The sequence below is a fragment of the Micropterus salmoides genome, unplaced genomic scaffold, assembly GCF_014851395.1.
Source record: "Micropterus salmoides isolate LMB-PRFRI ecotype aquatic unplaced genomic scaffold, ASM1485139v1 Ms_hic_scaffold_19, whole genome shotgun sequence".
In the NCBI taxonomy this organism is placed as follows: domain Eukaryota; kingdom Metazoa; phylum Chordata; class Actinopteri; order Centrarchiformes; family Centrarchidae; genus Micropterus; species Micropterus salmoides.
The window spans coordinates 22,070,814-22,098,788 of record NW_024041039.1 but is presented as its reverse complement, the minus strand read 5'-3'; the positions used below and the strand labels follow the sequence as shown (position 1 = coordinate 22,098,788).

The window sequence follows — 27,975 nt, the reverse complement described above, 5'->3', positions numbered from 1 at the left end:
AGTTTAAGTCACCTAAACACAAATACTCTTTTTCAAGAGTAAAACATACAGTTGTACAGTATGCTATGCCTCCGTGTTTAGTGTTTGGCTTTACTTTTGGTGGCTCATAAGGCTGTTACATAGCAATAACTTAGCGACGCCTAGTGGTAATGGGCGGGAACTGCAAGGCCTTCCTGAGATGAAGCTATTAATTTCACATGCCACAATAGCTCAAATGTTGTCGCTGCATTACACTAAACATGTGCCCTCATAATTGTTGTCTCTTTGACTTTGAGTTTTGGTGTTACCCTCTTTGAGATAAAGAAAGGGGGTAGGATCTAAGCTCACCTGAATCCCCCCGAGCTCTTTTTGAATTTCTTCTTTGCCTTTTTACGACATGCTCGCCAAGGTTTGGTCAGATTTTGAGCAGAGCTTTCGGGATAAACTACTTTCGCTGAGGTCCTGGTGGCAGGTACAGAAATGTTATAACTTCTGTTAAAACTGACTGAAACGGATTAATTTGGTCCAAGGCAACGTTTTTTAGCTAACGAGGTCACTGGAACAAAAACAGGCTACGTTTGACAACGTTACTGACCAGACTACATGATGTGTTTTAGGATTTTGAAAAACGTTTATAAACCGGCAAACTTGTATATGAACGTTGGTGGTTACTGTTGGGGCTGCCATTTGTCTGGTTATTTGCTTTTTATGTGTATTTGGTGCAGCAACCCAAATTTGGCCCAAAATGTGACATTCACAACCAAAATGTTAGTCATCAGCTCTGTTCACCTACTGTTTTTTCAAGATCTTAATCATTGTTTCTTTGAGTTGAAGCTAGAAAGATGTCATTTTATTAATATCTTGATCACTCCAGTCAAAGATTACATAAATTATGTAACATGTAACTTTTCACATCTGCTAAATCAAACAGGAACTTTGTAACTTAAAACACACACACGCACTCACAAACTCAGTCAGACTTGTGCTGCGGTTATGTGGTGATAATCATCTAGCTCCCACAGGCTCGAGCTCTAACACCCGGAAAACAAGATATGATGCATTTGTGTTGTGCAAGAGAGAAACGCACACACATTCACTAATATACAGCTGTTGAGTTTAGATAAGAGCTGTCATTGTGAGAAACAGGATCCTGAAATTTAGCTGAGGTGGTGACTTGACGTGAACCTGTGGAGTTTTAAAGTAATAGGTATGAGTCTTCTTCTCTTCCTTTATTGTTCTCACCGGTGACATTTGTAGATTGAGTTTGTGGTGAGTGAATGCGAACAGCTGCAGTAGGACTTGAACTCAGGTCCCTGTTACCAGGCAGCCACCTGTGCTTTCACATTTCCTAACCTCAAGGCTGTTTTTTCTTGTGTAGTGCTTAATCTGATGACAAGGTGCAATGTTAAGGGGATATGATGAATAGACTCTTGGGGAGATATTTCAGATCTACAAAGAAGTGTAATGGCTGGCTGAGATTCTTAATTTCTGTGTACCCAGAGTTTGCTGTATTGTATCAGTGGCAAGTTGTTACATTTTTGGTATTGTGTGTTCTGTGATATTCCATTTTGTCTCTCTCAGGCAACTTTGTCACTTTACAAATAAGGAACTTGAGTTTGCAGAGGAAGTTAGTCAATTTGGATTTCTCAATATCTTTCATGTCACTGTTCGTGTATGTTGATACATTTCAAAACCAACTTTGACACTGTTAAAAAGCGGGAAAGAAGCCTTTTAATCTTCAGTACTTTATGGCAGTGTAGGTGGAGTGTCATATGCTGAACTCCTGACGAAGACCATTGTGACACTTGAGCTGTGAGTCAGTGCTGTGCATTCACTTTTCAAGTTTGCAGTTTTTTTGTTCTTACTCAGCTTCCAAAAATTCTGCTTTTTAGACCCAGTTTCAATTCACATTTACACTTTTTTTTCACTCTGAAAAAAAAGGGAGGAAGAAAATCAAATTGACAAACTTTGTCTGTGCTGCCTGCCCGTGACATCACTTCCTGTTGTTACGCTGTAGCAGACAATTGCTCCGTTTCTGCCCATTTATCCTTGGGTAGTAATATTGTCAACCTACGCATCTGTACCTTTTGGTTTCTTTCAACAGGCTGCCTTTCCTATATCTGTGCCCCCTTCTATGGCTGCTGATGACTACAACCCTGTAAGTGTTCCTTCCTTTTTTTCCCCCCGTGTATGACATTTACCCGGGCAGAGTTTGCCTTGTTCTCGCTAATAATTAAATTTAAACCATGCTATTGTTTTTTTTTAATGTCGGTACTACTTCTGCTTCTCCTCTGACAAAGTTAAATATTTATAGTAACACGGGTAGATAACCAGTTATGGTCTAGTTTGGTTTGCCTCAGTGTTTTAGTTTAATCTGCCAGGGAGCAAAACGAGTTAAGAGTAAGAGTGTGAGCAGAGAGAGATAAAGTGACAGACAGAAAGTAGTGTAATTACAGATGAGGATGTTAGAGAGTGTTGGGGGGGTGTTACTGTGTGTGGAGATGAAGATAGAGAGAACAGAAGAGAGAGTATGCATGTGACATTCAGGGTGAGAAACAGGATGTTCCAAACAGCGTCCCCTTCTCAGCTTCGGGGTCTGAGTCTGCTTCTGTGTTCCTCTCGTCTCTTGCCTTCTGACTCTGACCCAACGTTTTCCTCCTCCCAAAGGTCTCCCTTAGACACAAACCCAAGAAGAAGAGCCGGGGAGGTAAGTCGTCAACCCTTGAGCTCTCATCACTTTTGTTCTGTGTGCGACTGTAATTTGGACCCTTGGTGGGCGTGTGAGAAGTGGCAGGGCAATTAGAGTGTGCAGAGGGATTTTACACAACGCGCGCCTACTTTCACTTCAGTTCTTCTCTAGTTTAGCTCTCTGTGACAGTATCTTAGATTCTTCTGAGAAGCTAACTCGAGTTCAGAGGTTTTCTGTTGTTATTGCTGGCTGATTCATTACTGGAACAGGTAGGCCGGCTTTAGCAGAACGCTTTTCAGTTTGCAGTTCTGGATGCTGTGTGGGTTTGTTCATTATGCATATAGAAATGTTAATTTTAGACTCTGCAACATGATTCCTCTAGTGAAGGACTGCACGAGATGGCAAAAAAGATATTGAAAGATTTTAGGATTTGCAGTACGAGTCATAGTTAGTGGAAATGATGCATCACAATTTTTATTTTCACTGAAACAATTATTCACATAAATCATGATGTGGCATTTGTTGGGGTCTGTACCAAACAAACAAGTTTTCTTACATCTGGAGAACAAGATTTTTTGATATGGTATCTCTGCAGCAATTCAGTTTGTCATTATGATGCTGTTTTGTCACACATTTGACCTTCATCAAAATATTTGCTGCAATTTGGATATTGGACTCGGCTATATTGTGTTTTTGGATAACATTTCTATTAATTGTGCAGCTCTACTCTAATGCCATACTAGCTCTCCACATTGCTTCTCGGTGGACAAAAGAGAGGAGGTTTCATTGCATTCACATGCATGTGCTTTCTGTGTACAGGCAATGGCACAATGAGCAGAAGACGCATCTCGGTCAAAGAGCTGGGTCAGCCAGACCACCAGGGCTGGCTGTACAGGAAGAAAGAGAGCACTGGCTTCTTGGGTATCAAATGGAAAAAGTATTGGTTTGTGCTAAAGAAGACGTCGCTATACTGGTACACAAACCAGCTGGTGAGTAAAATCCCCTCTCATCAGAAGACTCACTTATAAAGCAAACATGTTCAAATGGTGCCTAGCGATTGGCACATTACTAGTAAAGTATAATGAAATAAAAATGATTCTTTTAAAAACAAAAAACAATTCATCAACAGAATATATGATAGGATAAAATAGTGTAACAATTAAATGCATTGGTGAGAAAACAAATATAGGGATTAGGATTGACCCCTAATAGTTGAAGGTTTGATGCGTCGATGGGCAGAGCCTGATTCGACTGTCAATCTCACAATATAAGTTTCGCTCAATATGAGGATCGTGCCATTTTGGCGATTTTTACATAGAACTACCAGTTTTCTCCCAATAAGTTAATATACTGCCTATTACAGTATAAATTTCAACATGAAATGTTGTAAATAAACATGTAAAAAGAAAAAGGCTTTTAAAAGTAAATATAAAATTACCCTTAAAGAAGGTGTGTGTGTGTGTGCGTGTCTGCGTGCGTGAGCACGTGTGTGTGTGGAGCCCTGCAGTCTATGATGTAGCCTAGTGGAGAACCCCAGCCTCACCGCTTTTGTGTTGAGTTGTCCGCACCTCGCGGGACAATCGGATCATTTATCACCATTGATGAACCACACAAAGAATATAGTTTTTAAATAGTACTTGAAATAGACCCGCGAGGAACCGCGACCTGCATGCATTTCTCGGCCGCATGCCACGCACGCAAAACTCTGCACACGACCGGAATGCTAGAATGGCAGGCAGAGAGGAAATGATCAAAAATAAGCCTCAGTTTATCTGTTACGCTACATGTACAGTGTAAGTTACAGTGACTAATGAATATAGGCTGAAGTTCTGCAGCTTTTTAATTTTCAATCTCAACGAATCCCATGACAAGACTAAAACCACATTGTCCGTGTCACTCAGTCCTAAGCCGATTCATTCTAAAGATGTAAATCTTAAAAAACTACTTTTTTCTCCAGAGGCAGAATCATTATACACATTTGGTGCTCTAGTGAGTATTACGTCAGTGGGACCGTGTACATGGCATAGACTGTAGTTTATCTACAGTGTCCATGTTGATTGTAATGAAGGAACCCAGTGCAATGCTGAACCTCATTCATGTTTGTAATAATTTTGGGGAAACATACAGTATACGGCATAGGAAAAGGCGGTAACAGGCTTTGGCTACAGAACTTGTTCGTAGGACCAATTTATTGTTGGTTTTGGTCTTTTCATGGATTGTTTGACAATATGAAAAATATAAAAATATCACAAGACCTATCCTTTAAGCTGCGTGGTTAAAACCATGGTTAATGTAAATAAAGTGTACTGTATATAAACATATAGATACAGGATATAAGTCTGTGTGTTCATCAGATTTACAATACAATTTACTTCCAAAAAGAGAGAAAATTATCTTTGTAAATCACACTTAGAAACTTACATCTTGTCCACAACAGAGCAACGAATACAACGAACTGAGCAGGTCATTTTAAAAGGTTGGGACTGTTTCTTGGCAGGTTTTTCTTTCTTTGAACCATGTTTAAATGTGCATAACTTTAAATAGAAGTTCTGCTTGTTGATTGATGCAGTTTACAATGACCTGCATTAAACCGATTATGTTTGGATCTGTACAAATATTCAAATGTTGACTGTAAATCAGCACACCGTTTTCCATGGTGCATTTTATTTACATAATTTTGTTCAAAGTGCTGCAGTGTACAAAAAATAAAATAAAGCTGCAGCCCCAGTTCTGTCCATTGTAATAAGATCCAATGTAATTACAGTTCTGTTACTACTACATTAATCTGTTTTTAACACATCACACATTTAACACAGATGCACTGTGATGCACCGGCGGCTGCACGTGAGTCATACTTGTTTCTGCCACAGCTGTCTCCCTGCCAGCCAGCAGTGTCACCGTGTTTCCTGAATGTGACGGCGTCACTAATGGCCTGTCAGACTCCGATACAGGCATGCGTAACTGACGTGTCTGATTTACTGGCACTATGACTCCAATCACGTCGACTGGATGTCACCATTGTGGCTGGAGAAAATAGAAGAAGTAGCCTATTGCAATTTAATGGCAGGTGTCGTTGTCAGGAAGTTGTTTAAGATCATCACTTCATTTTAACACTCACTTTTGTTCAATCTGTGTGTTGCAGGCAGAAAAGGCTGAAGGCTACATTGACCTCACCAACTTCATGATTGACAGGGCTATAGAGTGCAAGAAGAAATAGTAAGTTTCTGGTCCATCTCAATCAAAATTCTTTTTTCATAAGCCACCCACCACCACCACCAGTGGTTTGAATTAAAAAGGAGCTATATCTATATCGGGACTTGAGTGACATAGAAAGTGTTCCCACACATACTGATAGGAAGTGTGCGGTCTTGAAGCTTTCCAAGAATTATCAATGACATAGAATAAACATGGAGGTTAACTCAAAGTTTTCATACACCAGTAGAAACTTCTTGGCACTGTAGAAACGTGGTCTTTTTGTGCAGATCATCGTAACAGCTCTCCGTTTACTTTCCCTCTTGCAGTGCCTTCAAAGCGTGCCACCCACAAGTCATGATGTTTTACTTTGCTGCTGAGAGCCACGAGGAGATGAACCTGTAAGTCATATAAAAGCACAACACTATATTTCATCAAGGTTGTTTTTTTTTGAAAATGTATTGTCAATATATCAAATGTTACTGAGCTGAAAGTACTATTTTTATTTTTATTTTTTTTTACCAGATGGTTGAATAAGTTCGGGCTTGCCTCCATTCGGTATGAGCCAACTGAACGAAACCCGGCAGCCGGTGAGCACCCATGACAATTGGAAATGTATTTCTGTTAGCTGTTGCTGTCCTTGAATGAAAAACATCTCCAAGATGACAACTTTTTATAACATAGAAAAGCAACTTTGTTCTTAGCTTGACATAAATGCGTCTGGGATTTTATCGATTGAGAGCTCAGAGAATTTTCTGTGTGCACACAAACACTGATACATTTGGTCCGCACTCTGCAGCAGCACTGATCGTTTCCAGTGATCTCAGGGCTTTAATTATAATTTAAACAACTTCCTCTTGATTGAGGTCGTATGTGTCATTGTATGATTTCTGACTTTGTGTGTGTGTGTGTCCTGTGCAGAGTGTTACAGTGAAGCCAGTGATCATGAAGAAGCTGAAAGCACAGAGATTCCCCCGCCTCCGTACTCTGAACAAACCCTGCAGGACTCCGTGGATGCACCAGGTCCACCTGGGAGCACACATCAGGTCAGTCATGTCTCTGGCTACATACGTTCAACACTGCACCATCAGTCACAACACAGGAGGATGCCATTCACCGATTGTTGTAGTTACTCAATTGATTTATTATAGTATGTTTACTCTGGTCAAGCTGGATTTTTATAAAACACCTGATTTATTTCTATCCAAATGTTTAAAAAATCTGCTGTATTCAACTGACAAAACCCTTTTTAATTTATGGTAGATTGTAACGTCTGAATGTGGTGTATTTTTCTTTCAGGGTACCCTCCCTCCTCCTTACTCCGCCGCAGTCCCCAGCGAAGCCAACTGTTCCCTATCTTCCCCCGTCAGCACAATGACATCACAGAGCTCCACCTCCTCGCTCGGCAAGCACCGGCAGTCCTGGTTGGACCTGGTCTCGCAGGCGACTCCTCCCACAGCGGAAACGGCAGTGGTGTGCTCAGTTCAGGTACACTCACATCGGACTCCGCATGAGGAGGCGGAAGAAGAGGACAATCCCCAGGTGCTGGAGAGCTCGTCTCACCAGGAAACGGGGTCCATTGAGGAAAGCTCTGCCTCTGAGGGGGAGGCGCAGAGGGCCGTTTCAGGTGCTGAAGAAGGAGGTGAGACTTTTACTCCTTTAATTGGCTGTGGTTTTGTGACTTTTAAAACGGACCTAAATGTCTTAACTTTCTGATAGTTTTATGTTAATTAGTTTTGTTTTGAGCAAACTTTCATTTTAAGGAGACTGTATTTTACCCGTACCCTGTCTCCTTTGTCTGCGACATATTTGTGCAGCAATTATGTGTTTTTTTTGATTTGTATGCAATCAAATTTTTCTGGTACCATTTTGCTTTCTCTGTGACTTGGGGAACTTCCCTGCAGAACATGCAGTTAGTCAATGTAATCTTAGTGATGTGCATGGTAATGATACAATATAACCTGATATTGTTGCAGGGGCTCATGGAACAGGCTCAGATGAGATGGAGAAGCTGTATATTCATCTAAAAGAGGCCAGTCTCTCGCCAATAGGAGATCGTAAACCATCCACGAAAAGGGAATTTAGGGCCTCCTTTATAAAACGCTGTAAAAACCAGACTGTTAATAATAGACTGCACCTTATCAGGACTCTCAACAGCACATTAAAGGTATGTGTTTGCTGGTTTTCCACTTTTGATTTTACATCACAACGTTACAGTGTACCCAGCGTGTGAATTGCAAACGAATGTAGGTTATTTTAGAATTTTGAGAGCTTTGTGCTATTATTTCATTTCCCCCAATTTTCTTTGCTCTTTTCTTTTCTGGCGCAGTCAAAGGAGGCAGACCTACAGGCAATAGAACAGCTGTTGTCGGACCCAGAGCTTACCTCAAGCAAGTTCAGAGGATGGAAGGAGGCCAATGCACCCCTAGTGCAGGACATCTGTGTTAAACAGGATGAGCAGGTGGCATTGGAGGCCACAAGAGCTGCCGCATCAGTCATTGCTGCTCCAGTGGTCGAGACCAGTTTATAAAGACTCCTTTTACTGTGTCTGGACTTTGGAGGACTTCATGCTCATATTATTTAGATACACACACACACTGCTGTTTTAATTGAGACTACTGTTCCATATCAGCAGTCTTTAAGTGCTGTTCATCAAGTAACTGGATCAATGAAGAAGAGTGTTTTTAGTTTCCAAATGGAGATGGAACAGACCTTATATGATTAGCAAGTGTCTTAGTATTACTTTTACTGTTTGATTTGTAAGATTTGGTCATTTTACAGATACTTGTTTTTATGTTGTTATTCTGTGAACCTATGCATAAACTGTTTTTAATATTTGGAATTACGGAGTACATTGTCCTCTGCATGGAAACACTTTTTTTTTTTACAGTACGTTTTATCCACTTTTATTTCATCAGTAGTTTTTTGAACATTTTTAATTGTATTCAGTCAATTATTGGTGCCATGCACCATCACTGCCTGTTACACGTGTTTTACAGCAACTGTTTTGAATGATTGATGTGTGTTGTTTTCCCTACAAATGACAGTTTTATACTTATCATGAAGAATTTTCAAGACTGAACGCCAGGGCTTGCTCTAACAGAATAAACGTGGGCCACATAAATGAGAATTTTTAAGAGTCAAAGTGTTAAATCATTTTTACTACAATATAATTTAAAGCCAAAATGTAAGAAACCACCTCATTCAGTAGAAAAGTCTATGTAGTTATGTATTTTACTAAAGTAAAAATTATTTTTGAAAGGAAGAACCTAAATGCAAACATACGTTGGAGTTTTTACACCACAAACACTGACAACTGCAAATGTCATAAAGACTTTTAACTATTTTACTATTTAACTATTAATAACCTGTATCGATGGCAAATACACAGTCTGGCAGAATGTAGCAGTATTAATTTGCATCTAAAGGCAGAATGTATGGTGGATAATTCTCAGGAAGAAAGCCCCCACAGCAGACCCAAACCATGTGCTACAGGTAAACAGATGATTAGGAGGTCATTTCAGATACAGACATGGCAGGCATTATGTGACAGCAACTGATTTAGGAAACTTGGGCCAGACAGGGACCTCTGACATAGTGACAACAACTAGCTACTGGAGCCCAACCAAGCTCCAGGTAACGTTACCACTCATTTTTTCTGATTTGCGTTTTATCTGTTATGCACAAAAATTAACTAATTGTAAATAGATGCACATGGATGTGTGATGTTAATTATCTTTGTCTCAAGTCTGGTATGGAAGTCAGTTTGCTTGTTTGTATACAGGAAAATAAAGTATTATAACAAGAGTGAACATCTTCCACTGCAGCTTTATTTTGATTTCTGTGGTCAATGAGCACAGAAACCTCTGTAGCGTAGACACTGATAGAAAAAAAGACTGTTTGGTACTACTTGTAGTGTTCCAAAGTTGACGCTAGGAGTCGCCGGTCTCTGCAGTTTTCCCATTGAGGTTATGCGCCATATTGGCAGTCTCCTCCATCTCAGCAAACGTCGAGCATGCATGTCTGTAACCGGTTATTGAGGAGATATCTGTAAATATTTACAGTCACCTGCGAGCCGAAATACAACACTATGGAGGCCGTCAAAGCATTTAACAATGAGGTTTGTTTGAATCCCTTGCACAATTCTGAACACATCGACAGTAGAAAAGGTTGTCTAATGCACATTTGTGGTGGCTAGTTGGCTAACGTTAGCATCAAGTAACGTTAGCAGAAAAGGAGAGGAGGGTAGTCTCACACAAGGCCGCTGGTTGTGTACAACAATACAGCAGTACTGTTAAGTTATTTAATGTCTAATTCATGTTAACTGTTCAGAGTATTGCCGTGAAGAGAACATGTTCCGTAGCGCACACCGTGTTAGGTTGCCAGTCTATGAGCCAGAAAGGTCCACATACTGGTGCTAACGGTAACTAGCGAGCTAACGTTAGCTACAAGTTAGCAAAACCGCCTCAGTTACGTGATAACTTGGTTAGCTAGCTAACTAGCTAATGATGTAGGTGGGTAAAACACCTCGTACTCACAGCAACTTTGTCATATAATTCTGACTGGATTTGCTTCCTGATGCGCAGTCGCACAGAATATGAATTACTTGATATAACATAGCACACATTTAGACAGCTAGGTTAAGTTAACCGCCAGCTATCAGTGGGCTCAAAGCTAGCAGCGCAACCATATTTCTACATTGACACTAAAGTCTGTCTGTCCTTTGGCATAATCAATGTAAAGGTTGACCTCATTGTCCACTTACAGTTAACAGCTAACTTAATACAAATTGGATTCCACAGTTGGTCAAATAAATTGCGAATAGCTAACGTATTTTGTTTAAAATAGTGTCAACAAATAACATTAATCAGAGGCAAGCACTCTAACGTGGTGGCTCTCTGAACACAAACGCATCCAAAATGAAGGTTTGCAAATGGTGAACACAAAGCATGCAGAAGAAAAGGAATGATGCTTTGGACTACTGCTTGTTCATATAGTAGTTGAATGATTATTAACGTTATGCATTAGTGGTTACAGAACATGACAAAAGATCTTCTCTCTTGTCTCATTTTAATTTTTCAGTTGTACTCATTGAACGAGTACAAGCCACCCATCTCCAAGGCCAAGATGACCCAGATCACCAAGTCTGGAATCAAGGCTATAAAAGTAAGTATGTAGTATTAAAGGATGAGGCAGGTAATGGGGAACTAAAGAATAAAAGACATGCTCTCCTAATCTTTATGTTAAGACAAAAATCAGTGCTTAACTATCCAGCTATGAGCATGGGTTTTCAAGTTTTTATAATAAACCTAGGTGAAATCAATCAGGAGAATAGGTCCACAACCGTTTTTAAATGTGTAGTATGTTACAACTTCAGGCCCTAACACAAGTACTCAACTGAAGTAAACGCATCCACACAAACTAGTACATTCTTTTTGACATCTTATTTACCCTTGTGAGTAGTTGTGAGTGAGTATTTAGGAATAAGTTATTCAGTTTTTAATAAATTAAATTATTCACTCTGAGACTGTCAAGGGCTTGTATACGTTTTTCAACCTCTGATGACTATATTATTTCACAAATTCCTGTGTTAGTGCAAGGTATTTATATGAGAAGAGCAAGCCAAAACATGTTAGCAGGATGCATATGAGCCTATGTACTGTCTGGTTTTGTGAAGACCAAATTTCTATATGGGACACCCATGATAAGCCATGAACAGAGTTATATTGAAGGCATTAGGTAGAGGGCTGTAGCAGGGTTGAGATTGTGTGGGACTCCATATTAACTATGCAGTGGATGGTGAAAGACAAAAGTTCTAGGAGGCTTGATTAGGGATGCCACTGGTCACAAAGTTGTGAAAACATTGGTGTTACAGATTACACCGGGCATTTTTGAAGAAAAAGCATTTGCCAATGATGCTCAATATCTGTAGAGTTACTTTGATATCATCACTTTAGTGGTGCACTTAAAGGTATGTGTGTACATTAGATTGACACAGGAAGTAGGGGTGCAGCACCCCCTAAAACCAGGCATTATAAAAAGTATCAATTGATTAAAAATGTGTGTTGCAGACTCGCAGCACAGAGAGAGCGGGGGGAGCGTGCCAACTTTCCTTGGTCATGAAGCCTAATGTTACTCTACAGTTCTGTGGTTTATCAGTGAAGTGGGCCACCGATAAGGCCATTGCTGATGTTTAGAGAGCAGGGAGGCAGGTGGCCGATATATATAATGCAGATAAACAAAGAAAAGTTGTTTTTAATGCCATCATTCAATACAGAGTACAATTCAATAAACGTTCTTATCTTTGCCAGTAACATGTTATTTTAGATGGAGTTTGTATTAATTAGTGAAACCAAAAAATACATTGGGTTATGCTGTAGATTTCAGAACGTGACTGGTGTTTGGAGAGTGGGGTACACTTTGTAAGAAGTGATGTCATTCAACTGCATTATTCTCTACAGTACAACAATAGATATTTAACACTAGCTAGTAATAGTTTTAGAATAGATCTGCTGTCATTTAGGATGATTTATTGCCCTCGTGAGTGGAGGTATCGGCCTATTCCGATTATCCCTTAATGCCTTATATCGGCCCAGTTAATCAAGACTGCAGCCTGGAGTCTCTGTTAACAGTGACAGACGTTATACGCTCATCTCTTCTATGAACTGTTTGTATCCTCGCTGTGCTGCATTAGAAGGTGTTGCCTCCAGATACTGTCACTTTCGTCAGACAGTTTGTCTCATTAACATTGTCAGGTTCCCTATTAGCATTGGTCCAAATCCAAAATATTGATAAATAGGCGCTTTTGTGTTTCGTTTTGACATCAAATCCTCCATCCACCATCGTCTTGTCTGTCAACTCTCCACTTTCAAGTGAAACCTGACTGCTGCTGCTGCTGTACAGAGCAGACACTTTCAGTTTATAATTGTAGCGTGCGTTGTCCGACTAAGTATTGATATCACGTTTTTTATTGATGAAAATCAATGAAAATTAACTAATTGAATGTGGAGGATGGTGGACAAGTAATGTAATCGGTGTGTTTTTTTTAGTAAATAAAAATCAGAAAGCTAAACCATAGCGCAGCAGTTCTTGTGAAACTATATTTTCCAGAGTTTCTGCTGCGTAAGCCATTGATAGCGTAGACCCCTGGTTCTCAAAGTAGGGTCCTTGAGGGGATCCAGGTGTCACCAGCAAAAAGGGAGTCATGTATTTTCACCATAATTCTATCCATAAGTAACAATGACAGAATGTGTGACTGTTTTAGTTACGGGTTTCATACACTTTCTGTAATGAAACATCTTAAAGCAAAAATCGTATCAAATGGGGGCCGTCGTCTGAATTGTGTTAGTTTAGGGTAAAATGTTATAGACCATACATAGTGTATACATTATATAGTATAGAGACATAGGACTAGTTTGAGATTGGTGTTCTGTCTCACTGGACAACATGCGGGGTTGTTAAAGTTACCTTATCAGTGCACAGTGATGCAATTGAAAGATCAGATCGCTCTGAAAAGTCTGCTGGTCTGGCATATTCACCTGTTGATTGGAGGATCTAAAATTTGGCATTCACAAGTCTGCTGCTGCACAGAAATTCATAAATAAGCTATGCCATGTTGTTCACAAAAATGTATTTTCAAACATTGCAAAGTGACTGTAACATTTAGCACCAAGAGTATAAATTCATTAGCTGTAGTTAAAGCAGTTGGCCTTTTTCACAACAGATATTTGTACTTTTCATTGTAGGGACTGCACAGATATTTTGGCTCCGTTCTATCCCGCCAAGTCAGTACAGTGAGCCAGCATGCCATCACTGATTTTATAATTTACACACTTCTTTATAATGTATGAATAGACAAATTGTTTTGAGGAGTTGTGATGACTGCTGAAGAGCTAATTCTTGGTTTAGAAGCCTTATTGGAGGCTCAGTGTTACATTAAAGCTGACTGCTTGATTTCATACAGATCAGAATCTACACAGACAAAAGAACAACTGTGGAATTGCTTGTACATGCGTGTGTTACTATGGGTGGTTAAAATGTTTTTGACACTGAAATAGTATAACTAGACACAGTTGATTTGTAAGTATTTTAACACTGTGTCTACACGGCAGCAGCTTCAGCCCTCTGCTAGTGTCTACACTGGACATGCTTAGTCAGAGTACTGCCGTGTGGTCACCTGTATTTTGGTAGCAGTCAGTAAAAGTCTTATACACAAACACTGTAGTTAGGCTCGTACAATAGAATAAAATGGAGTCGAAGCTTTAAAAGCCCCTTAGGGTCGTGGTGACATATGCAAATCAAGTGAAAAGTGAGCTGTTGGGCGATTGGGCCAGTGTAGACAGCTACATTGATTAAAACAGAAGCCTATCTGTTCTGTAAAACAGGCGTGATACAAAGGGCTGAAACATATCTTTTGTAGACAGTCTGTTGGACAACCTGACCTTAACAGAAGAAAACATCATCAGTTTATGATTGAATGTTGTGTGTGAGTATTAAATTTTAAAGATCTTAAAATATTAAGTTGCAAATCCTGGACCTAATTTTGCTCATTGGTGAGGTTTTTATTAAACCTTCTGTGACATGGCCTTATAAACATATTTGTTAAGTATTACATTGAACTAACAGAACTATGTGGTCACCTAGTGTATGGTCTGCCCATTCAAACCTTAAAAGTAGCGTTATTGAAAATACTATCCCACACCTCAGTCGGATTTAACAAACAAAACAAAAAACACGCAAAAGCATTGCTCTACACTCTTAAAAATAGATAGTTCATGCGTGATATTTTGGTTGCTTCAGCTTTTATTTCCTGTCTAAAATTCTGCATATGATAACACAGCAATAAAAAAAACAGTTATGTAGAGTTAGTAACTCAACACAATGCATGAGCCATAACGTGATTATTTCTAGGCTCATGGAAACACAAGTTTTAAGCAGTGACATGATAAAGGTGTGTTTTAAAATGATAGTCATGGAGTGATTTACATACACAAAAACTGACCAAGTCTATCTGCTTACAGTTCACCTGAACTGCTCAGCATTGTTTCTACAAGGGATACAGGCCAAGACTGATGATATTATTATTATTTTTTTTATTTTATAAATTATTATTACAGCAACATGTGAATTATTTGAAGATTTCAAGGCCTGAGAGATCAAGTCCAGGACTCCAGTCCTTAACCATAAAACCTCTGATAATGTGTTTCCTCGTCCTGTTTGAACTCTTGTTTCTAAAGGAATTTCTGTGCTTTTGGTGTATCTGTAACCTTATGTTGCTTGTGAATAACACCCGTTTCCCCTTCCCTCAGCAGCTCTCCCAGCTCCCCCAAAGCACTGAAAGTGAAGCAGGAGGATGGGGTGGAGAGAGTTACAAAGAGATAAGAGAATCCCTAACCAGCTTAGGTAGGAGTATGGGTTGTTTCACAAGGAAGATGGAAGAAGACTAAAATAATTTAAACTTAATTTGCTCCCACACACCCAGAGCAGCGGGGACATGCTGTCACCACTGATGTGGGCTGTACTCCCCCTCTGGTTGTCAAACGTTGGTCGATGTTGGCTTTGAGTTCTTGATTGTGTTGGAAGCTGAAGGTGCTATCTAGATCATTTTCTTCTTGAATTGCCTCATGACAGTATGTGTGTTGTCTAGTCAATGCATCTTTCTTTCTTGGTAGTCGAGTCAGAAGATTTTCTGTGTTGCTTCATACTATAAATTGTGATGGGGCTTGAGCAATCATTTGTTGGTGTTGGGTTTTTAAGTTCAGGAGTTTTGAGAATGCAAATAGACAAGTGGCTGTTGGTGACCTTTGGGTTAGATCCAAATTCTTTAAAGTGCCACTTTAACACTAAACACACAATTTCAGTAATTCGCCATTCATCCTCAACGTAATGGATGTGACAAATATTATTTTCAGGTGTTCTTCATAAAACACACCTTGTGCAGAATCTTTTAGTTTGTTTTTTAGTTATTTTTTATATCAGTGTTGCATTAATGACATCATCCATTAACATGGTAATCTCACTTTATCTCACTCCCTGAGGGTTTTGTCATTTTCAAGTGCAGAAACCTTGAATGTTTGTTTTGACAGAGCAGCAGTGATCGGTGACTTCTGCACACACACAATGTGGCTGTATTTTTTCATGTTTGCAAATATGGCTTTCAAGAACTTGAAGACGTCTAATCTGCTTTAGTATTTAAAATACAATTCAAGTGCTGATTTTAACATCAAATTAGGGCTGTCACTTAAAAATAATCAAGTTCAAATGAAAGGTTCTCTGAGAAACAACCTAACTGATCACTTTAGATTTGTTGTCTTTGCAGTGATACTTTTAAAAAAACATTTTAAGGCAGCAAACAGCTATACCATTATCCACAATTTTTCTGTTTATGGTTCGAATCTAAAAAGCTGTTACACATTACTTTTTTGAAGGTTTGCTGTCATGATCATCCGTCCAACACACCTTGTTGGTTCCCTCCATTTTGCGCTAGAGAAGAGAACAATAGTCTAGTTTACCAATAGGGCAACAGGACATGCAATAGATGAGACTGCATTTTACAGATATACTCCACTGTTGCTGATAACACAGCAATTTTGAGTTAGTATTACTATATTATATATTTAGTATTAATATTTTATTACAGACATATAATTTTCCCCTGTGTTGAAAAATGCTGAACAAAAAGTGACAGCCCTATATTAAATGTGGATGGTCACCTGTAAGTCAGAGGGAAGACCTGGCAGTGGACTGCACTCTTTGACTCGCGTTATCTGTATCTCACTTTTGCACTAGGGCGTAAAACGTTTGTGCTAATGGTTGATGCCCGTTATTATCAGCCATTACATGAACTCTCTTGTGCTGACTTCAGTACACAGCTACTGACAAGGAGACTAAACTAGGCTTTGCTGGGCTTACACCCTATACTGTGTCAAATGAAAGACGTGACCACAGATGCAATGCCTATTAACAGCTTTTCAGCTGGAGATGGCTGTCTCTGTTCTTTTAGTGAGGTGTGTGCCTGGTTCGTTGTCTACATTGTATGTGTCTTCCCCCTCTTCCCGAACAGAAAGGGCTGTGGTAATCAATCTTGTAAACAGTCCTCTGGAATTCTTATGTGTGGTTTTGCAGCAATCCCAGTCTGTGCTATATTTTGTGGTTTGGGCACTTTTAGGACCAAATATGACCTGTGATGGATTCAGACAGAGAGAGAGATGTTTAAGAATAGGGCTGCAGCTTTTGCTTATTTTAGTAATCGTGTATTCTGGTGATAATTACATTAATTAAAGCGAGTAATTGGTTAAGAGATACTTTAGCTATATTAAAGAGCAATAGTAAATATACAAAAGAGAAAATGAAACTGGTCTCTTAAAATGATAACTAAAACTCATTTAGTGCATTTTGCATTCTCAAGAAAAAAATGCTGAACCACTGTATTGATTTATGTTGTTAACTAGCCATAATTAACAGAGCCTACATTCTTTAATAGCCTTTGCTGAAATGATAAAGCATAAGACGTGCTATTGTGGCAGGCTAGATCATTTTTACAATAAACACACAGAGTTTTTGTGGATACTTTCTGTCGCTTTCTCTTTCTAGTCTGCGCTTTCAAATCACACCAAAGACGCTCTGAACCTTCTCAGATCACACACAGCTTAAGTGCGTTGTGTGACAGTAATAGTCATCTATGCGAAACACATTGCAATGTATATTGTTACATGGATTAAACACAGCTCCAAAGCAAATAATTTAAATCGATGATTTTTAGTTATCGAGTTACTCGAATCGTTTCAGCCCTATATCAGACAAAATGTTTATTGAGGTTTTGTATGTAAGCGTAAGGTATGTACTAGTTGAGCTAGCAGGACAACATTAATGAGAAATTGTTAAATATGAAGTTATATAATTTAACATATGCTTCCAAATGTACCTTTGGTTTACGTTATGTAAATACTGCCAAAAGATTACAGAAAATTTAGATATACATCTTTTTAACAAAACGGCTACCTCTAACAGACCTTTAAATGTTAAAATCTTTATGGCAAGTAAATGATTATAACAATACTACCGGCCTTAATTACTGACTGGCCACACACCATTTTTTTTTTGCCTCTTAATGGCTGTTGTTGTCTGAACTTGCAAGGTACAATGGGATTCATTTTTCAGATTTAGAATTAATACTTGTTGCTTCACTAAGTCGTTTGTGCATTTGTCAAATTTTCCTCTAGCTAAGATCCACTTGGTGGAACATTCAGTCTGTCACTACTTTTATATTTGGCAGGCATGGCACACAGTGACTAGCATTCATCAAGTGTCAAAGAATAAGAACTAATCTAAAATCAGTTATCTTTTTATTTTTTCATAATTATATAAATGTGTGGGATTATATAAATCAGTGATTCCTCGATTAGCGCTCCTCTGCTTACTTGATAAACATAGTACAATTTATCCATTAAACTCTGTACAATGACATTTGTTTCATTTACAATAAATATTATCCCCAAATCACTTGAAAGAAAAGATTATTACTATAAATGATAAAGTAGTGGTCAGGGCCATTTTTTTGAGCTCAATTGAAGAGAAAATCAGGATTTTATTATAGGCCCTAATTTCCTCTGTAATATTAATGTATTGATCAGATTTTAGGAGTTATGTCTCCCTTTGTTATGATACACTGTACATTTGATAGCAGCCGTTATTACCTAGACCAGTGGTTCCCAACCTGGGGTCCCCTCAGGGGGGCGCCAGAGATCACGGGGTGCCCAAAGCTTTATCTGTTTTGAGGTTATCAAAAAAACTTTGATTTGCTCACTCACACACACCTAGCCTGCACCTCTGGTCTCTCACGGCAAACACGCCGTTCAGTTTTCAAGTGCACCACAAGTGTATTGAAACTGAAACTTAATGTTAGTAAGTGACATCTGCAGTGGTGCGTTCACTGTCGCTCCATAATGTAACATTTCCTGCGTGTCCGTTAACGTAATACCAGATGACCTCTACCCCCCCCCCCCCCCCCCCCCCTCTAGCAAAGTGCTAGAGTGGGTTGCCAAATATACTTTGGCAGGTGCAACTATACCTGTCCCGCCAGCCAAAGTAAAGTATAGGCCTATGTTGAAAACACTTAATTTAGTGCAAGCTGTAGGCTTATATTTTGTAAATATTACACCTTATAACCCCCTTTTCTTGGTATTAAACAATACAAGGAACAAAACACCAGGAGACTGTTGGTGAAGGCCGACCAAGAGCTGGCACTGATTTACACAGAGCCATGAAGGTGTCATTTGACTCCATTTGTTTGCTATTAGTAAGTAATTACATAAAAATTTTCTGTGTGTGTTTTGTCACCTGTTGGGGGGGGCTCAGCTTTTCTTAGATAAAAGTAGGGGGGGCGCCAAGGAAAAAAGGTTGGGAACCACTGACCTTGACCTTAATAGATTAGTAGTGACTGATCAAAATGACATGAAATTAGACTAAATGTATGTTCTTAGTACATTAGAAGCTCCCGAACACATTTCCCATTAAAATAAGCAGTTTATGTTCTGGTTCGCTTCCAGTTATACTTGATTTCATCCCTGATTTATTAAGGACAATGACAGCCCATTACAGTACCAGCAGCAGGATTACGTCAGCTTTCAGAGCAGATGAGGGGCATCTGCTTCTTTTGTCTTATGCCATCCGTTGAGAAAACCTAAAGTGATATGTTGTGTTTTATTGACAAAGTTTATGAGAGTGGTTATTTGTGATTGACAGGGTATTACTAGTTCTCTGCGTGATAATGTATCACATGGAGCTCTTAAGACGCACTCAAATAGAAGCAGAAAATTTGATATTCCTGTGCATTCAGAGTAGTGTCTCATGCTCCGAGAAGACGCCACAAGGTTAAACATCTTGGAGTAAATGAGATCTTCTCACTATAAGGATAGCTCACAGTTTGACAATGTGTGCAAATGACCACCTGATTGCACCTTTAGCACTTTTTTTCACCCACATTTTTGTCATAAGAAAATAGCAATGAGTTCCCAGATTCTTGAGAAAAAAGCTCTTAAAAATAATTATTACATTGGTCCATAATAGGAACTTAAAGGTGCATTGTATACATGCACAGGTGTTCTCACTTGTTTAGGCTCCAACTGTTTGAGCATGAACAGCAGAATCAGACGGTTTAATAAATCTGTAAGTCTGTCCATGCTAAAACAGTCTGAGCCTAAATAAGTGTGGCTTCAGTCTGATTGAACTTTGACACGCAAAATCACGGGGCTTGCCAGTGTCCAGCCAATTTGAAGGGGATTGGGATTGACCTGTCATTCAGGAAATATTGATTGCCTCTTTTCACAGAAGATGTTGTAACGTGTAACAGTAGGAAAAGCACAGGTGCAAATTATCATCATTAAAATTAATGATGACGGAATTTCACTTGGCTGTTTTACTTCAGTCTCCTGGTATTGTGCATACTGGCTTCCTGTCACACTGCCAAGGCTTACTTGGAGACTTGTATAGAACAAAGCATTTGTTAAGTAAAAAGTAACGCTAGGGCTTCTCGATTAGGGCAAAAATCATTATCACGATTATTTTGGTCATAATTGAAATCAGTATCATTAACACAATTATTGATTGATTTTTAGAATAACATCATGCATTTAGTGAACTATTAAAATTTAATTTAATATATGCGTCATCCAAAAGGAAATAGTAATCAGTTATTTTTAAACTGCATTTTAGAGACAAGAAGAGGAAGACAGCAATTCCGTGTGTGTCTGCCTAATTTGCAACATTGTGGACTGCTGTTGATGACCCGCTACCCAAGATAGCTCACACACTTAATGCCTACAACCCTACCTGCACTGTGTCCTGCTTTTACCGCACCACCCAAGTATATTTCACCAGGTGAAATGTGGTCTGACCATGTCTTTTGGGCAGAAAAATCATGATTTTTAGTGCATGATCTGGAAATATCACTTGATTCTCAGTGTAGTTCCACCCACCAGCCAGAAAAACTTGTGGGTGCAGGGTCAATATATTTCCAACAGTTAAGAAAAATAATGTTTAAAATGTGTTTGTCATTTCTGTTGTGGCCCTCAATGCACTTACACACCTACAGTACAGCCACTTACTTTGCCTGATTAGACCTCTTCTCAAGGCTCTGGGCATTGTACCAACTGTGCTTGATTAACATAGAAGGGATGACTCACGCCTAGCGTTGCCAGTATACTGGCTTTACGGTCTACCATAATGTGAAAATGTACAGTTATCATACTATGTACATTGATGAATTCTACCCTATTAGTCTTATTAAAGATATATTTAAGTTTACATCAACTTTTACCACTGCCAATACTTAATATAAGAATAATATTTGTGAAATTGTAGTTTGTTCAACTCCCCAAAAAACTGTTTTCATTCTATTTAACTGATAATAATAATAATAATTGTGTAATACCGTGACATTTTCTGAGACTGATATTGTACGGTGAAAATCTCACATCGTTGCAACCCCTCTCAACCTTTATCATTCTCATTAGTGCATGGAGTTTGGTTACTGCAGTTTTCAGCAAAATCTGCCCAAGCTCAACATGAATACCTGTGTGCAGGACCTTTTAAAGTGTTTATGTACTATAAAATGTTGCTGTCTTTGTCCTGATATAAATATAACAGAGGTTCCCCCACAGTCTTTAAATCTCCTCCACTGTAAAAAGAATATTAGTACTTCTTTCTATGCTGATGTTTTAACTCTAACTCTAATTTGTGTAGTAGCAGAGACTGATAATACGTTTCGTGCATCCTGCCCTGCTTGTTATACAACTCCTTGTGCTAAAATAATTAAATTAATACACCTTTAAAATACATCATGCGAACAACAGCTGATTACTGTAGATTTTATCTTTTTCATGGTTTCTTAGATATACCAATAGCATACTCGAAGTGAATCAGAATAGAATTTTAAAAATCGATGATTATAACACCAAGCTGAACTCGGTGTAGTGATATGTTTTGTAAAGTGGCAATAAGATATATGACTGTCAAATTGGTTGCATAGTCTGATGAAAAGTAGGCGCGTTCATAAAGAAGTACTTAGTTCTAAGTGCGTCCACATTTTTGTAGCATACTCAAAATAGTAGTATACTGTAACTTACAGAAATAGTCAATATTAGGGTTGAACAATTTTGGAAAAATATTTATTTGCAATTATTCTGACTGATATTGAAGTTGCGATATAATTTGCAATATTGGAGGGAATCATTATTTTTATATAATTCTTATTTTCATTAAACATTTAAATGAAAAGGGTGTTGTTTTTGCAAGGATCTGTACCAAACAAAGATGCTTTCTTAAGTCTAGAATATGATGTGCAGGCCTAGACATCTCTGCAGCACGATATTTAATTTAAAATGGCTTTTTGAGGCACATTTTGCCTTTAACAAATATTGCACCTCCTGCGATTTGAAAATTGCAGTAGCACATATTGTGAGATTTTGATTAATTGGACAGCCCTAGTCAAAATGAATGCCAAGAGTACTGTAAGCACAAAGACTGATTAGTTTGATCAACATCTCCCAACATGACACTGTTTTTTCTTTGGGGCATTTAGGGTAGCATTTAGGTACTAACTGTTGAGTACATACAGTACATATAGCTCTGGCATTCAAGCATTCAAATAGATTTAAACTGCATATTGTATTTGATGTAGTTAGACTGTATGTCTGCTTGTCTATCACCAAACTTGAAACTTGTGTTATTGTTAAAGCTACACTGGTGACTGCGATGACACATATTTACCTTTTCGCTCAGGTCAGTTTCTCTCTCTTTGTTCTTGAGTATTGTGTAGCATTACTTCCACCAGACTGACCAACTAGTTATAAGGACTGTACCAAATGTAATTTTTTACGGGGTTCCTACTCAGTGTTTGAATGTATGGAATTTGATTTTAGGGTTAGGGGTAGCCAGTGCTGATGCAAGAATAATGCTGTCTCAATTCGGGTACTTCCTTTAGTATACTAACATGCAGTACACTGCGTACACTATGTACTTACTTGCTTTGTGCGTTAATTTCGACAGGGTAGTGTTGTCTCAAATCAAACATTGCAGTTGTGTACTAACCGGAAATGACTATCACAAGATTGCGCAATACCCCCAGCACAGAGTCTGCTTGCAGAGCTCCAAAATAACAGCCAGGCGTTATCACCCAAAATAAAATGCTCAGAATCAGGTTTATTGACACGTTTTAAGGAGTTTGCTTTGGAATATTGGTGCATTAATAAGAATGATATAAAATAAAAGCAATAGAAAGCAAGTATTGTAACCACGACTGTACACTAACAATGTAATGTCTGATTTAATAACGTAACGGCAGTCCCCCTTTCATACTATTTCTGTTGTTCATTTTTTCAAGTTTCACAAGCCAAGAATTTTCTCTACATCACCAGCCTGATGTCCCTTTTTTTTGACATAAATTACCCAACATGTAATGACAGAATAACAGCAGTATGAACATTAAAACTGTTTTACAGCTGTGGTTTCCTCTGATGTTGTTGCTGGACTCGTCTGCTGTGTTGGCTGCAGCGGTCTGTGTGACTGTGGGAGCAGAGGGCTCTGTGAGCCGGTTCATGAGCATCCCCCCACCGGTGTAACCACCTTCACTTGTGGAGCTTCTCAACTCCAAAAACGTTTGAGTAAATCTTTGATTTGCCATCAGTTTTTGTAAAACTGCCAGCATTTGACATCTACACAGTTGACTTGGATTTAGTGATGAAATGGTGTACTAACCTTGTAAACGACGTTCTGTTGTTGGCCTCAATCGCTGCTGCTTTCCACTTCTCCCGTGTTGTTGGTCCCGCCCCCTTCTGCTACGTAGCTAAAATGGCGGTCACTGAGGGTGAGAAGTGTCCAGTGTTCCACACTCAACTTTTTGGCCGTTATGAGTGCACCGTCCGGTTACTCACAGTGCACTGCATTTTGCTGTACTTCTCAGTGTGAAAGCACGTATGCCCTCAAAATAGTAAGTGTTAAGGCCCCTTTATACTCCTGCGTAGCGCTACAGCGTCCATTGTGTTGACTTTTGCCGTCCGAGCAGGCTAACTTCCGGTTTAGCTCTCCACTAATGTGAATGGGAGTAAAAATGTAAACGGCTGGTTTAGCCTTTTCAAATGTAATCGACCGAATGGATCACATTCTGATTGGGAAAACGAGTCACTTTGCGCGTCAAAACACAAGTGAAATGAGGCATTGCGAGGCTACCCAGCCGACCAATCAGTGCTTAAAGTCTGCATCACCTCGACGTGTAGTTACATTTTTGAGGAGGTGCACCTCAGGCGACGCCGTAGGGTAGGGGGCTACACAGAGGCTACGTCGTCAATTTAACGCAGAAGTATAAATTACACTTAAGTATGGAAGTACGCAAATTGAGACACAGCCTAAGTAGTTATAGATAATGGATGGATGGTTAGGGGTAGTACACCAAAACCAATCTATTATGCTGTTGTAGTATATAAACTAGTTGAAAATTATGTCAGCTATTGTATCAGGGGGGTATTGGGGCGAGAAAGCAAGGTAAGAATCATTGCATGTGACTGAACGATGAATACTCCTACACAGCGCTGCCTCTACGTCTACAGCCAGCAAAACAGCTCTGCCCAAGTGTCTAAAAACTAACAAAATCTGACATGACCAAAGTTTGAAAATGCGGCAGTATCTTTGAATTGCATACTCAATTCAGTTTTATTTATATAGGGCCAAATCACAACAACAGTTATCTCAGAGCGCATAGCATCACAAATAACCAAATATTAGGCCTGTCTTAACATTTATGAGTTAGCAGTGATGTAGTCATCAGAAAAGTAAACGAACAAATTTTTATGTGTAAGAAAACTCAACCTTTATGGCTTAATTTACATTTTTCAGCCCTTTTTCGGTTCCGATTTATAAGAGGCAAAAAAAATTGGGTAGAACAATAATATTAAATTATTTTTTCAATATGTTGTGGGGAAAACAATATGAGTATTGGTAGCACTGGTTAGTTTACTTCCTCTTTGGGCAACAGATATTTGACGGCGGAACATTGTCCAACTTTCTGCTTAGGAGTGTGGAGTAAACAGCAATTTTGTATTCATTATGCATTCATAAAAACATTTATTTACATATTAAACATCTAGCTATTTGTACTCAGATGTCAAATATGTTTTGAGGTTTTTGGGTTTTTTTAATGGAAAATGTGTTGCAACTCTGTTTTTACAATTAGATCTTCTTTTGGGGTTTTTGAGTGAAGCTTTGAATGTCTGTCTAGGTCTGAAACGGTATGAAAATTTCATTTCACGATTATAGTGACCAGAATAATCACGGTTATCAGTATCACGGTATTGTAGAAATATGCCAAAAAATATTAAAATGTACTGATACACGCACACACTGAAACCATTTCAACAAGTTTTATATTGAAAACTACAAATACAATTGCCATTTTGTTTGCATAAAAAATAAAATGACTGCAAATACATTTTGTAAACATATGAAAATCATCAGTGTGCATTATCAAGATTTTATATTATATAGGTAATACAATGACCCCGTGGACAATTACATGAAAACAAATAAGTCTTGAGAAGACAGTGATAGTAACTGTAATGAGCCCAAAAACTGACATAAATACAGAGCAGTCTGTAGCATTTCTAGATATGCTGGTTGGTTGACTAAACAGCGTAACGTGTTCTCATGTGCAGTGGACGAATAGACTCAGCCGACACACGACGCACACAGCAATAGAACAACGTGTAGCGTTTTTACAAGACCAGCAACACTGAGATCTTCAGTTTACAAGCTGTTAGCAAGTCAGACAGACAAACCAAAGCTAAAAGTTAACTCACCCTGCGTTCATTAAGGTTATTTTCTTCAATCAAGTTTCCCACAGCGCTCTCATAAAAACTAAAATACGACCGGACTTCAGAGTGACTGAAAAATCTCTGCAGCGTTCCGCCGTGTTGTCATTGACCCAAACAAACCCATGTTGCATTCTGCGCATGTGCGTCTGCTTCTGGGAGATGCTGGACAGTGTTTGCCGTGAGATTATAATAGCACGGTTAACCGTACCCGGTTATCATGGTAATTAAATTGTGTACAATAATAACCTTCAGGAATTTTACCATGGTTTACCGTTAAACCGGTAATCGTTTCATCCCTATGTCTGTCGTCATATTTTATAACGTCATTATCCAAACAAAAAAGAATCCTCAAACAAAATCCTTAATTTGAATAAAGTAATTGATCAGATTAAATGAATTGCGTTTAGGAAGGATTTTAGCCAATTGGTTTAAATGCAATGTAAGTAGCTTAATAATGTGGCTTTAACATGTCATCCACTGCAATCTAGAGACCATCCAACCTTACATAGGTTAAAGGTTGACCCTGTTAGGACAGTAAGGCATAGTGAATAAATCTGGCACAGTTCTCCTGTTTCGCCAGACTCACTCCTCTCATGTTATGCATTTAACCAAATATAATTCTCGATGCATTTACTTTATTTTTTTTAAATTTTTCGTACTGTATGACCACATTTAGAATAATTGTTAATATCTCATCAACATTCGTGCTATATACTGATATGGTGGGATGAAAATGTTCCCATTATGTGAGATAAATTTCCTGACAGTATTGATAATACTTGCAGTCTGGAGTCTATCATTTTAAAGGTGATTCCTCATCAGCATTCACTGCTTTTCTCACTTTATCATCCGCATTGTGACTTAATGAGTTTTCATGCACTTATTATACTGGTTTTGTTAAGAAATGTTTAAAACTAAAATCATTTTCATTATAACATTGGTTTGTTTTTATTTCATAATGGAATTTTGCCCAGTATTTAATTTAACATTTTATTTCATAATGTGGGCTTTTAATGACAGTTTCAATAACATTATTATTAATATCTAATACCACAAAAATTCATTCCAGGCATCAGAATCATAAACGGCTTTATTGCCAAGTAGTTTTTACACATACAAGGAATTTGCTTTGGTGAAAAGGTTAGGTTAGATAGTGAAGATCCAGTGTTAGCGGCAGCAGCTAGCTGGTGTTTTAAGTCACTTTAGAAGTAAACAAGTTTGTGCTTCTGTGAAAAAGGCACAACTCTGAAGAGCTAATAGGCAGACAGCTTTTCTCTGTGGTCGTTCTACTCAACAGGATCTTTCTAACCCTGACTCCTTAGTTCAAACGGGGCGTTAGGGATGAGGGTTTATACCCCGTCCCAGACCATATTGGTTTGGCTTTTCAAATTAACGTGTTTCACAACATTTTAAGCCCTTGTTTTCATGGCCAGGCTATTGGGTTTTGCCTGTAAATATTGGTCAGTGTCTTAAATGGCTCACTGTAACTACTTTGATCCTGTTTACCTTTATCTCCTTTGTGTTTAGAAGGGTTTACTTTCTACGTATTTATTGAGTATGTTGCTAATGTCATTCAGTTTGGTTTTTTGAAGAAGGCATCTGTTCTTTTGAGTTACTGGTCTCAGTATCGGATCTTCTACAACATTTCTGGCCTTTAGGAAGGCTACTGCTTACTAGCAAGTTGGCTGGAACGGCAGTCACTTTTATTCCCTGTATTATATTGCTAATAATGTCATAAACAAATTAATTTTCACACTTTACTTTTTAATCACTGCGAGCCTTGACACACACAGCTAGCTCTGGGTTAAATGGATACGTTTTCATTCTTTTTAGGTTGGGTTATGTTTTGTTTGTTTGTTTTGCAATTAAAGTAAAAATTGTTATTTGCATCATATTCCAAAGGACATCACAGGTATAAATTATGTTTATAAATAGAGCCTGACCATAGGGGATTTTTAAAGACTAACACAGAATTTTACTTTTGAGGATATTAAAATCCTATTTACACTACCGTCCAAAAGGTTGTGGTCATGAAATGAGTTTTAATAGGAAATATAGCATAATGAATATGGTCATTGACAAGGTTAGAAATAATAAATCCTTCACTTGTGGCAATTACAGCACTGCAGACCTCTGTAATTCTAGTCAGTTTGTTGAGATAATCTAAAGAGATTTCATCCCATGCTTCCTGAAGCACCCACCACAAGTTGGATTGGCTTGATGGGCACTTTTTAAATACTATACAGTTGCTGC

At 38.5% G+C, this 27,975-nt stretch overlaps 2 protein-coding genes across 4 annotated transcripts in view; both read left to right on the top strand.

Annotated features, from left to right (window-relative positions):
- Window positions 1-12: 12 nt before the first annotated feature.
- On the top strand, window positions 13-9,667 carry ipcef1 (interaction protein for cytohesin exchange factors 1). Of its 3 annotated transcripts, none has more exons than XM_038728789.1 (11): window positions 13-451; window positions 2,084-2,137; window positions 2,647-2,686; window positions 3,488-3,657; window positions 5,811-5,884; window positions 6,190-6,261; window positions 6,386-6,450; window positions 6,782-6,906; window positions 7,160-7,502; window positions 7,837-8,027; window positions 8,190-9,667. In XM_038728789.1, exons 1-11 carry the CDS (start codon window positions 377-379, stop codon window positions 8,388-8,390), a joined length of 1,410 nt encoding a protein of 469 aa, XP_038584717.1. In that variant the 5' UTR covers window positions 13-376; the 3' UTR covers window positions 8,391-9,667. The 3 variants fall into 3 exon arrangements, with proteins under 3 accessions (XP_038584717.1, XP_038584718.1, XP_038584719.1); XM_038728790.1 differs by lacking the exon at window positions 13-451 and adding an exon at window positions 539-1,186; XM_038728791.1 differs by lacking the exon at window positions 13-451 and adding an exon at window positions 1,213-1,791.
- A 161-nt stretch (window positions 9,668-9,828) lies between these two features.
- The window catches only part of scaf8 (SR-related CTD-associated factor 8), a 32,499-nt gene continuing 14,352 nt past the window's right edge, over window positions 9,829-27,975 (top strand). Inside the window, 2 exon segments of the mRNA XM_038728786.1 lie at window positions 9,829-9,980; window positions 10,943-11,026. Coding sequence (XP_038584714.1) covers window positions 9,951-9,980; window positions 10,943-11,026 — 114 coding nt within the window. The 5' untranslated portion in view covers window positions 9,829-9,950.

Bases quoted from the DNA above. Each gene is read 5' to 3' on its own strand.
- ipcef1 (XM_038728789.1), top strand. From the start codon at position 377: ATGCTCGCCAAGGTTTGGTCAGATTTTGAGCAGAGCTTTCGGGATAAA. The intron at 2,138-2,646 runs GTAAGTGTTCCT...CTCCTCCCAAAG, and splicing joins CTGCTGATGACTACAACCCT to GTCTCCCTTAGACACAAACC. The intron at 6,451-6,781 runs GTGAGCACCCAT...TGTCCTGTGCAG, and splicing joins TGAACGAAACCCGGCAGCCG to AGTGTTACAGTGAAGCCAGT.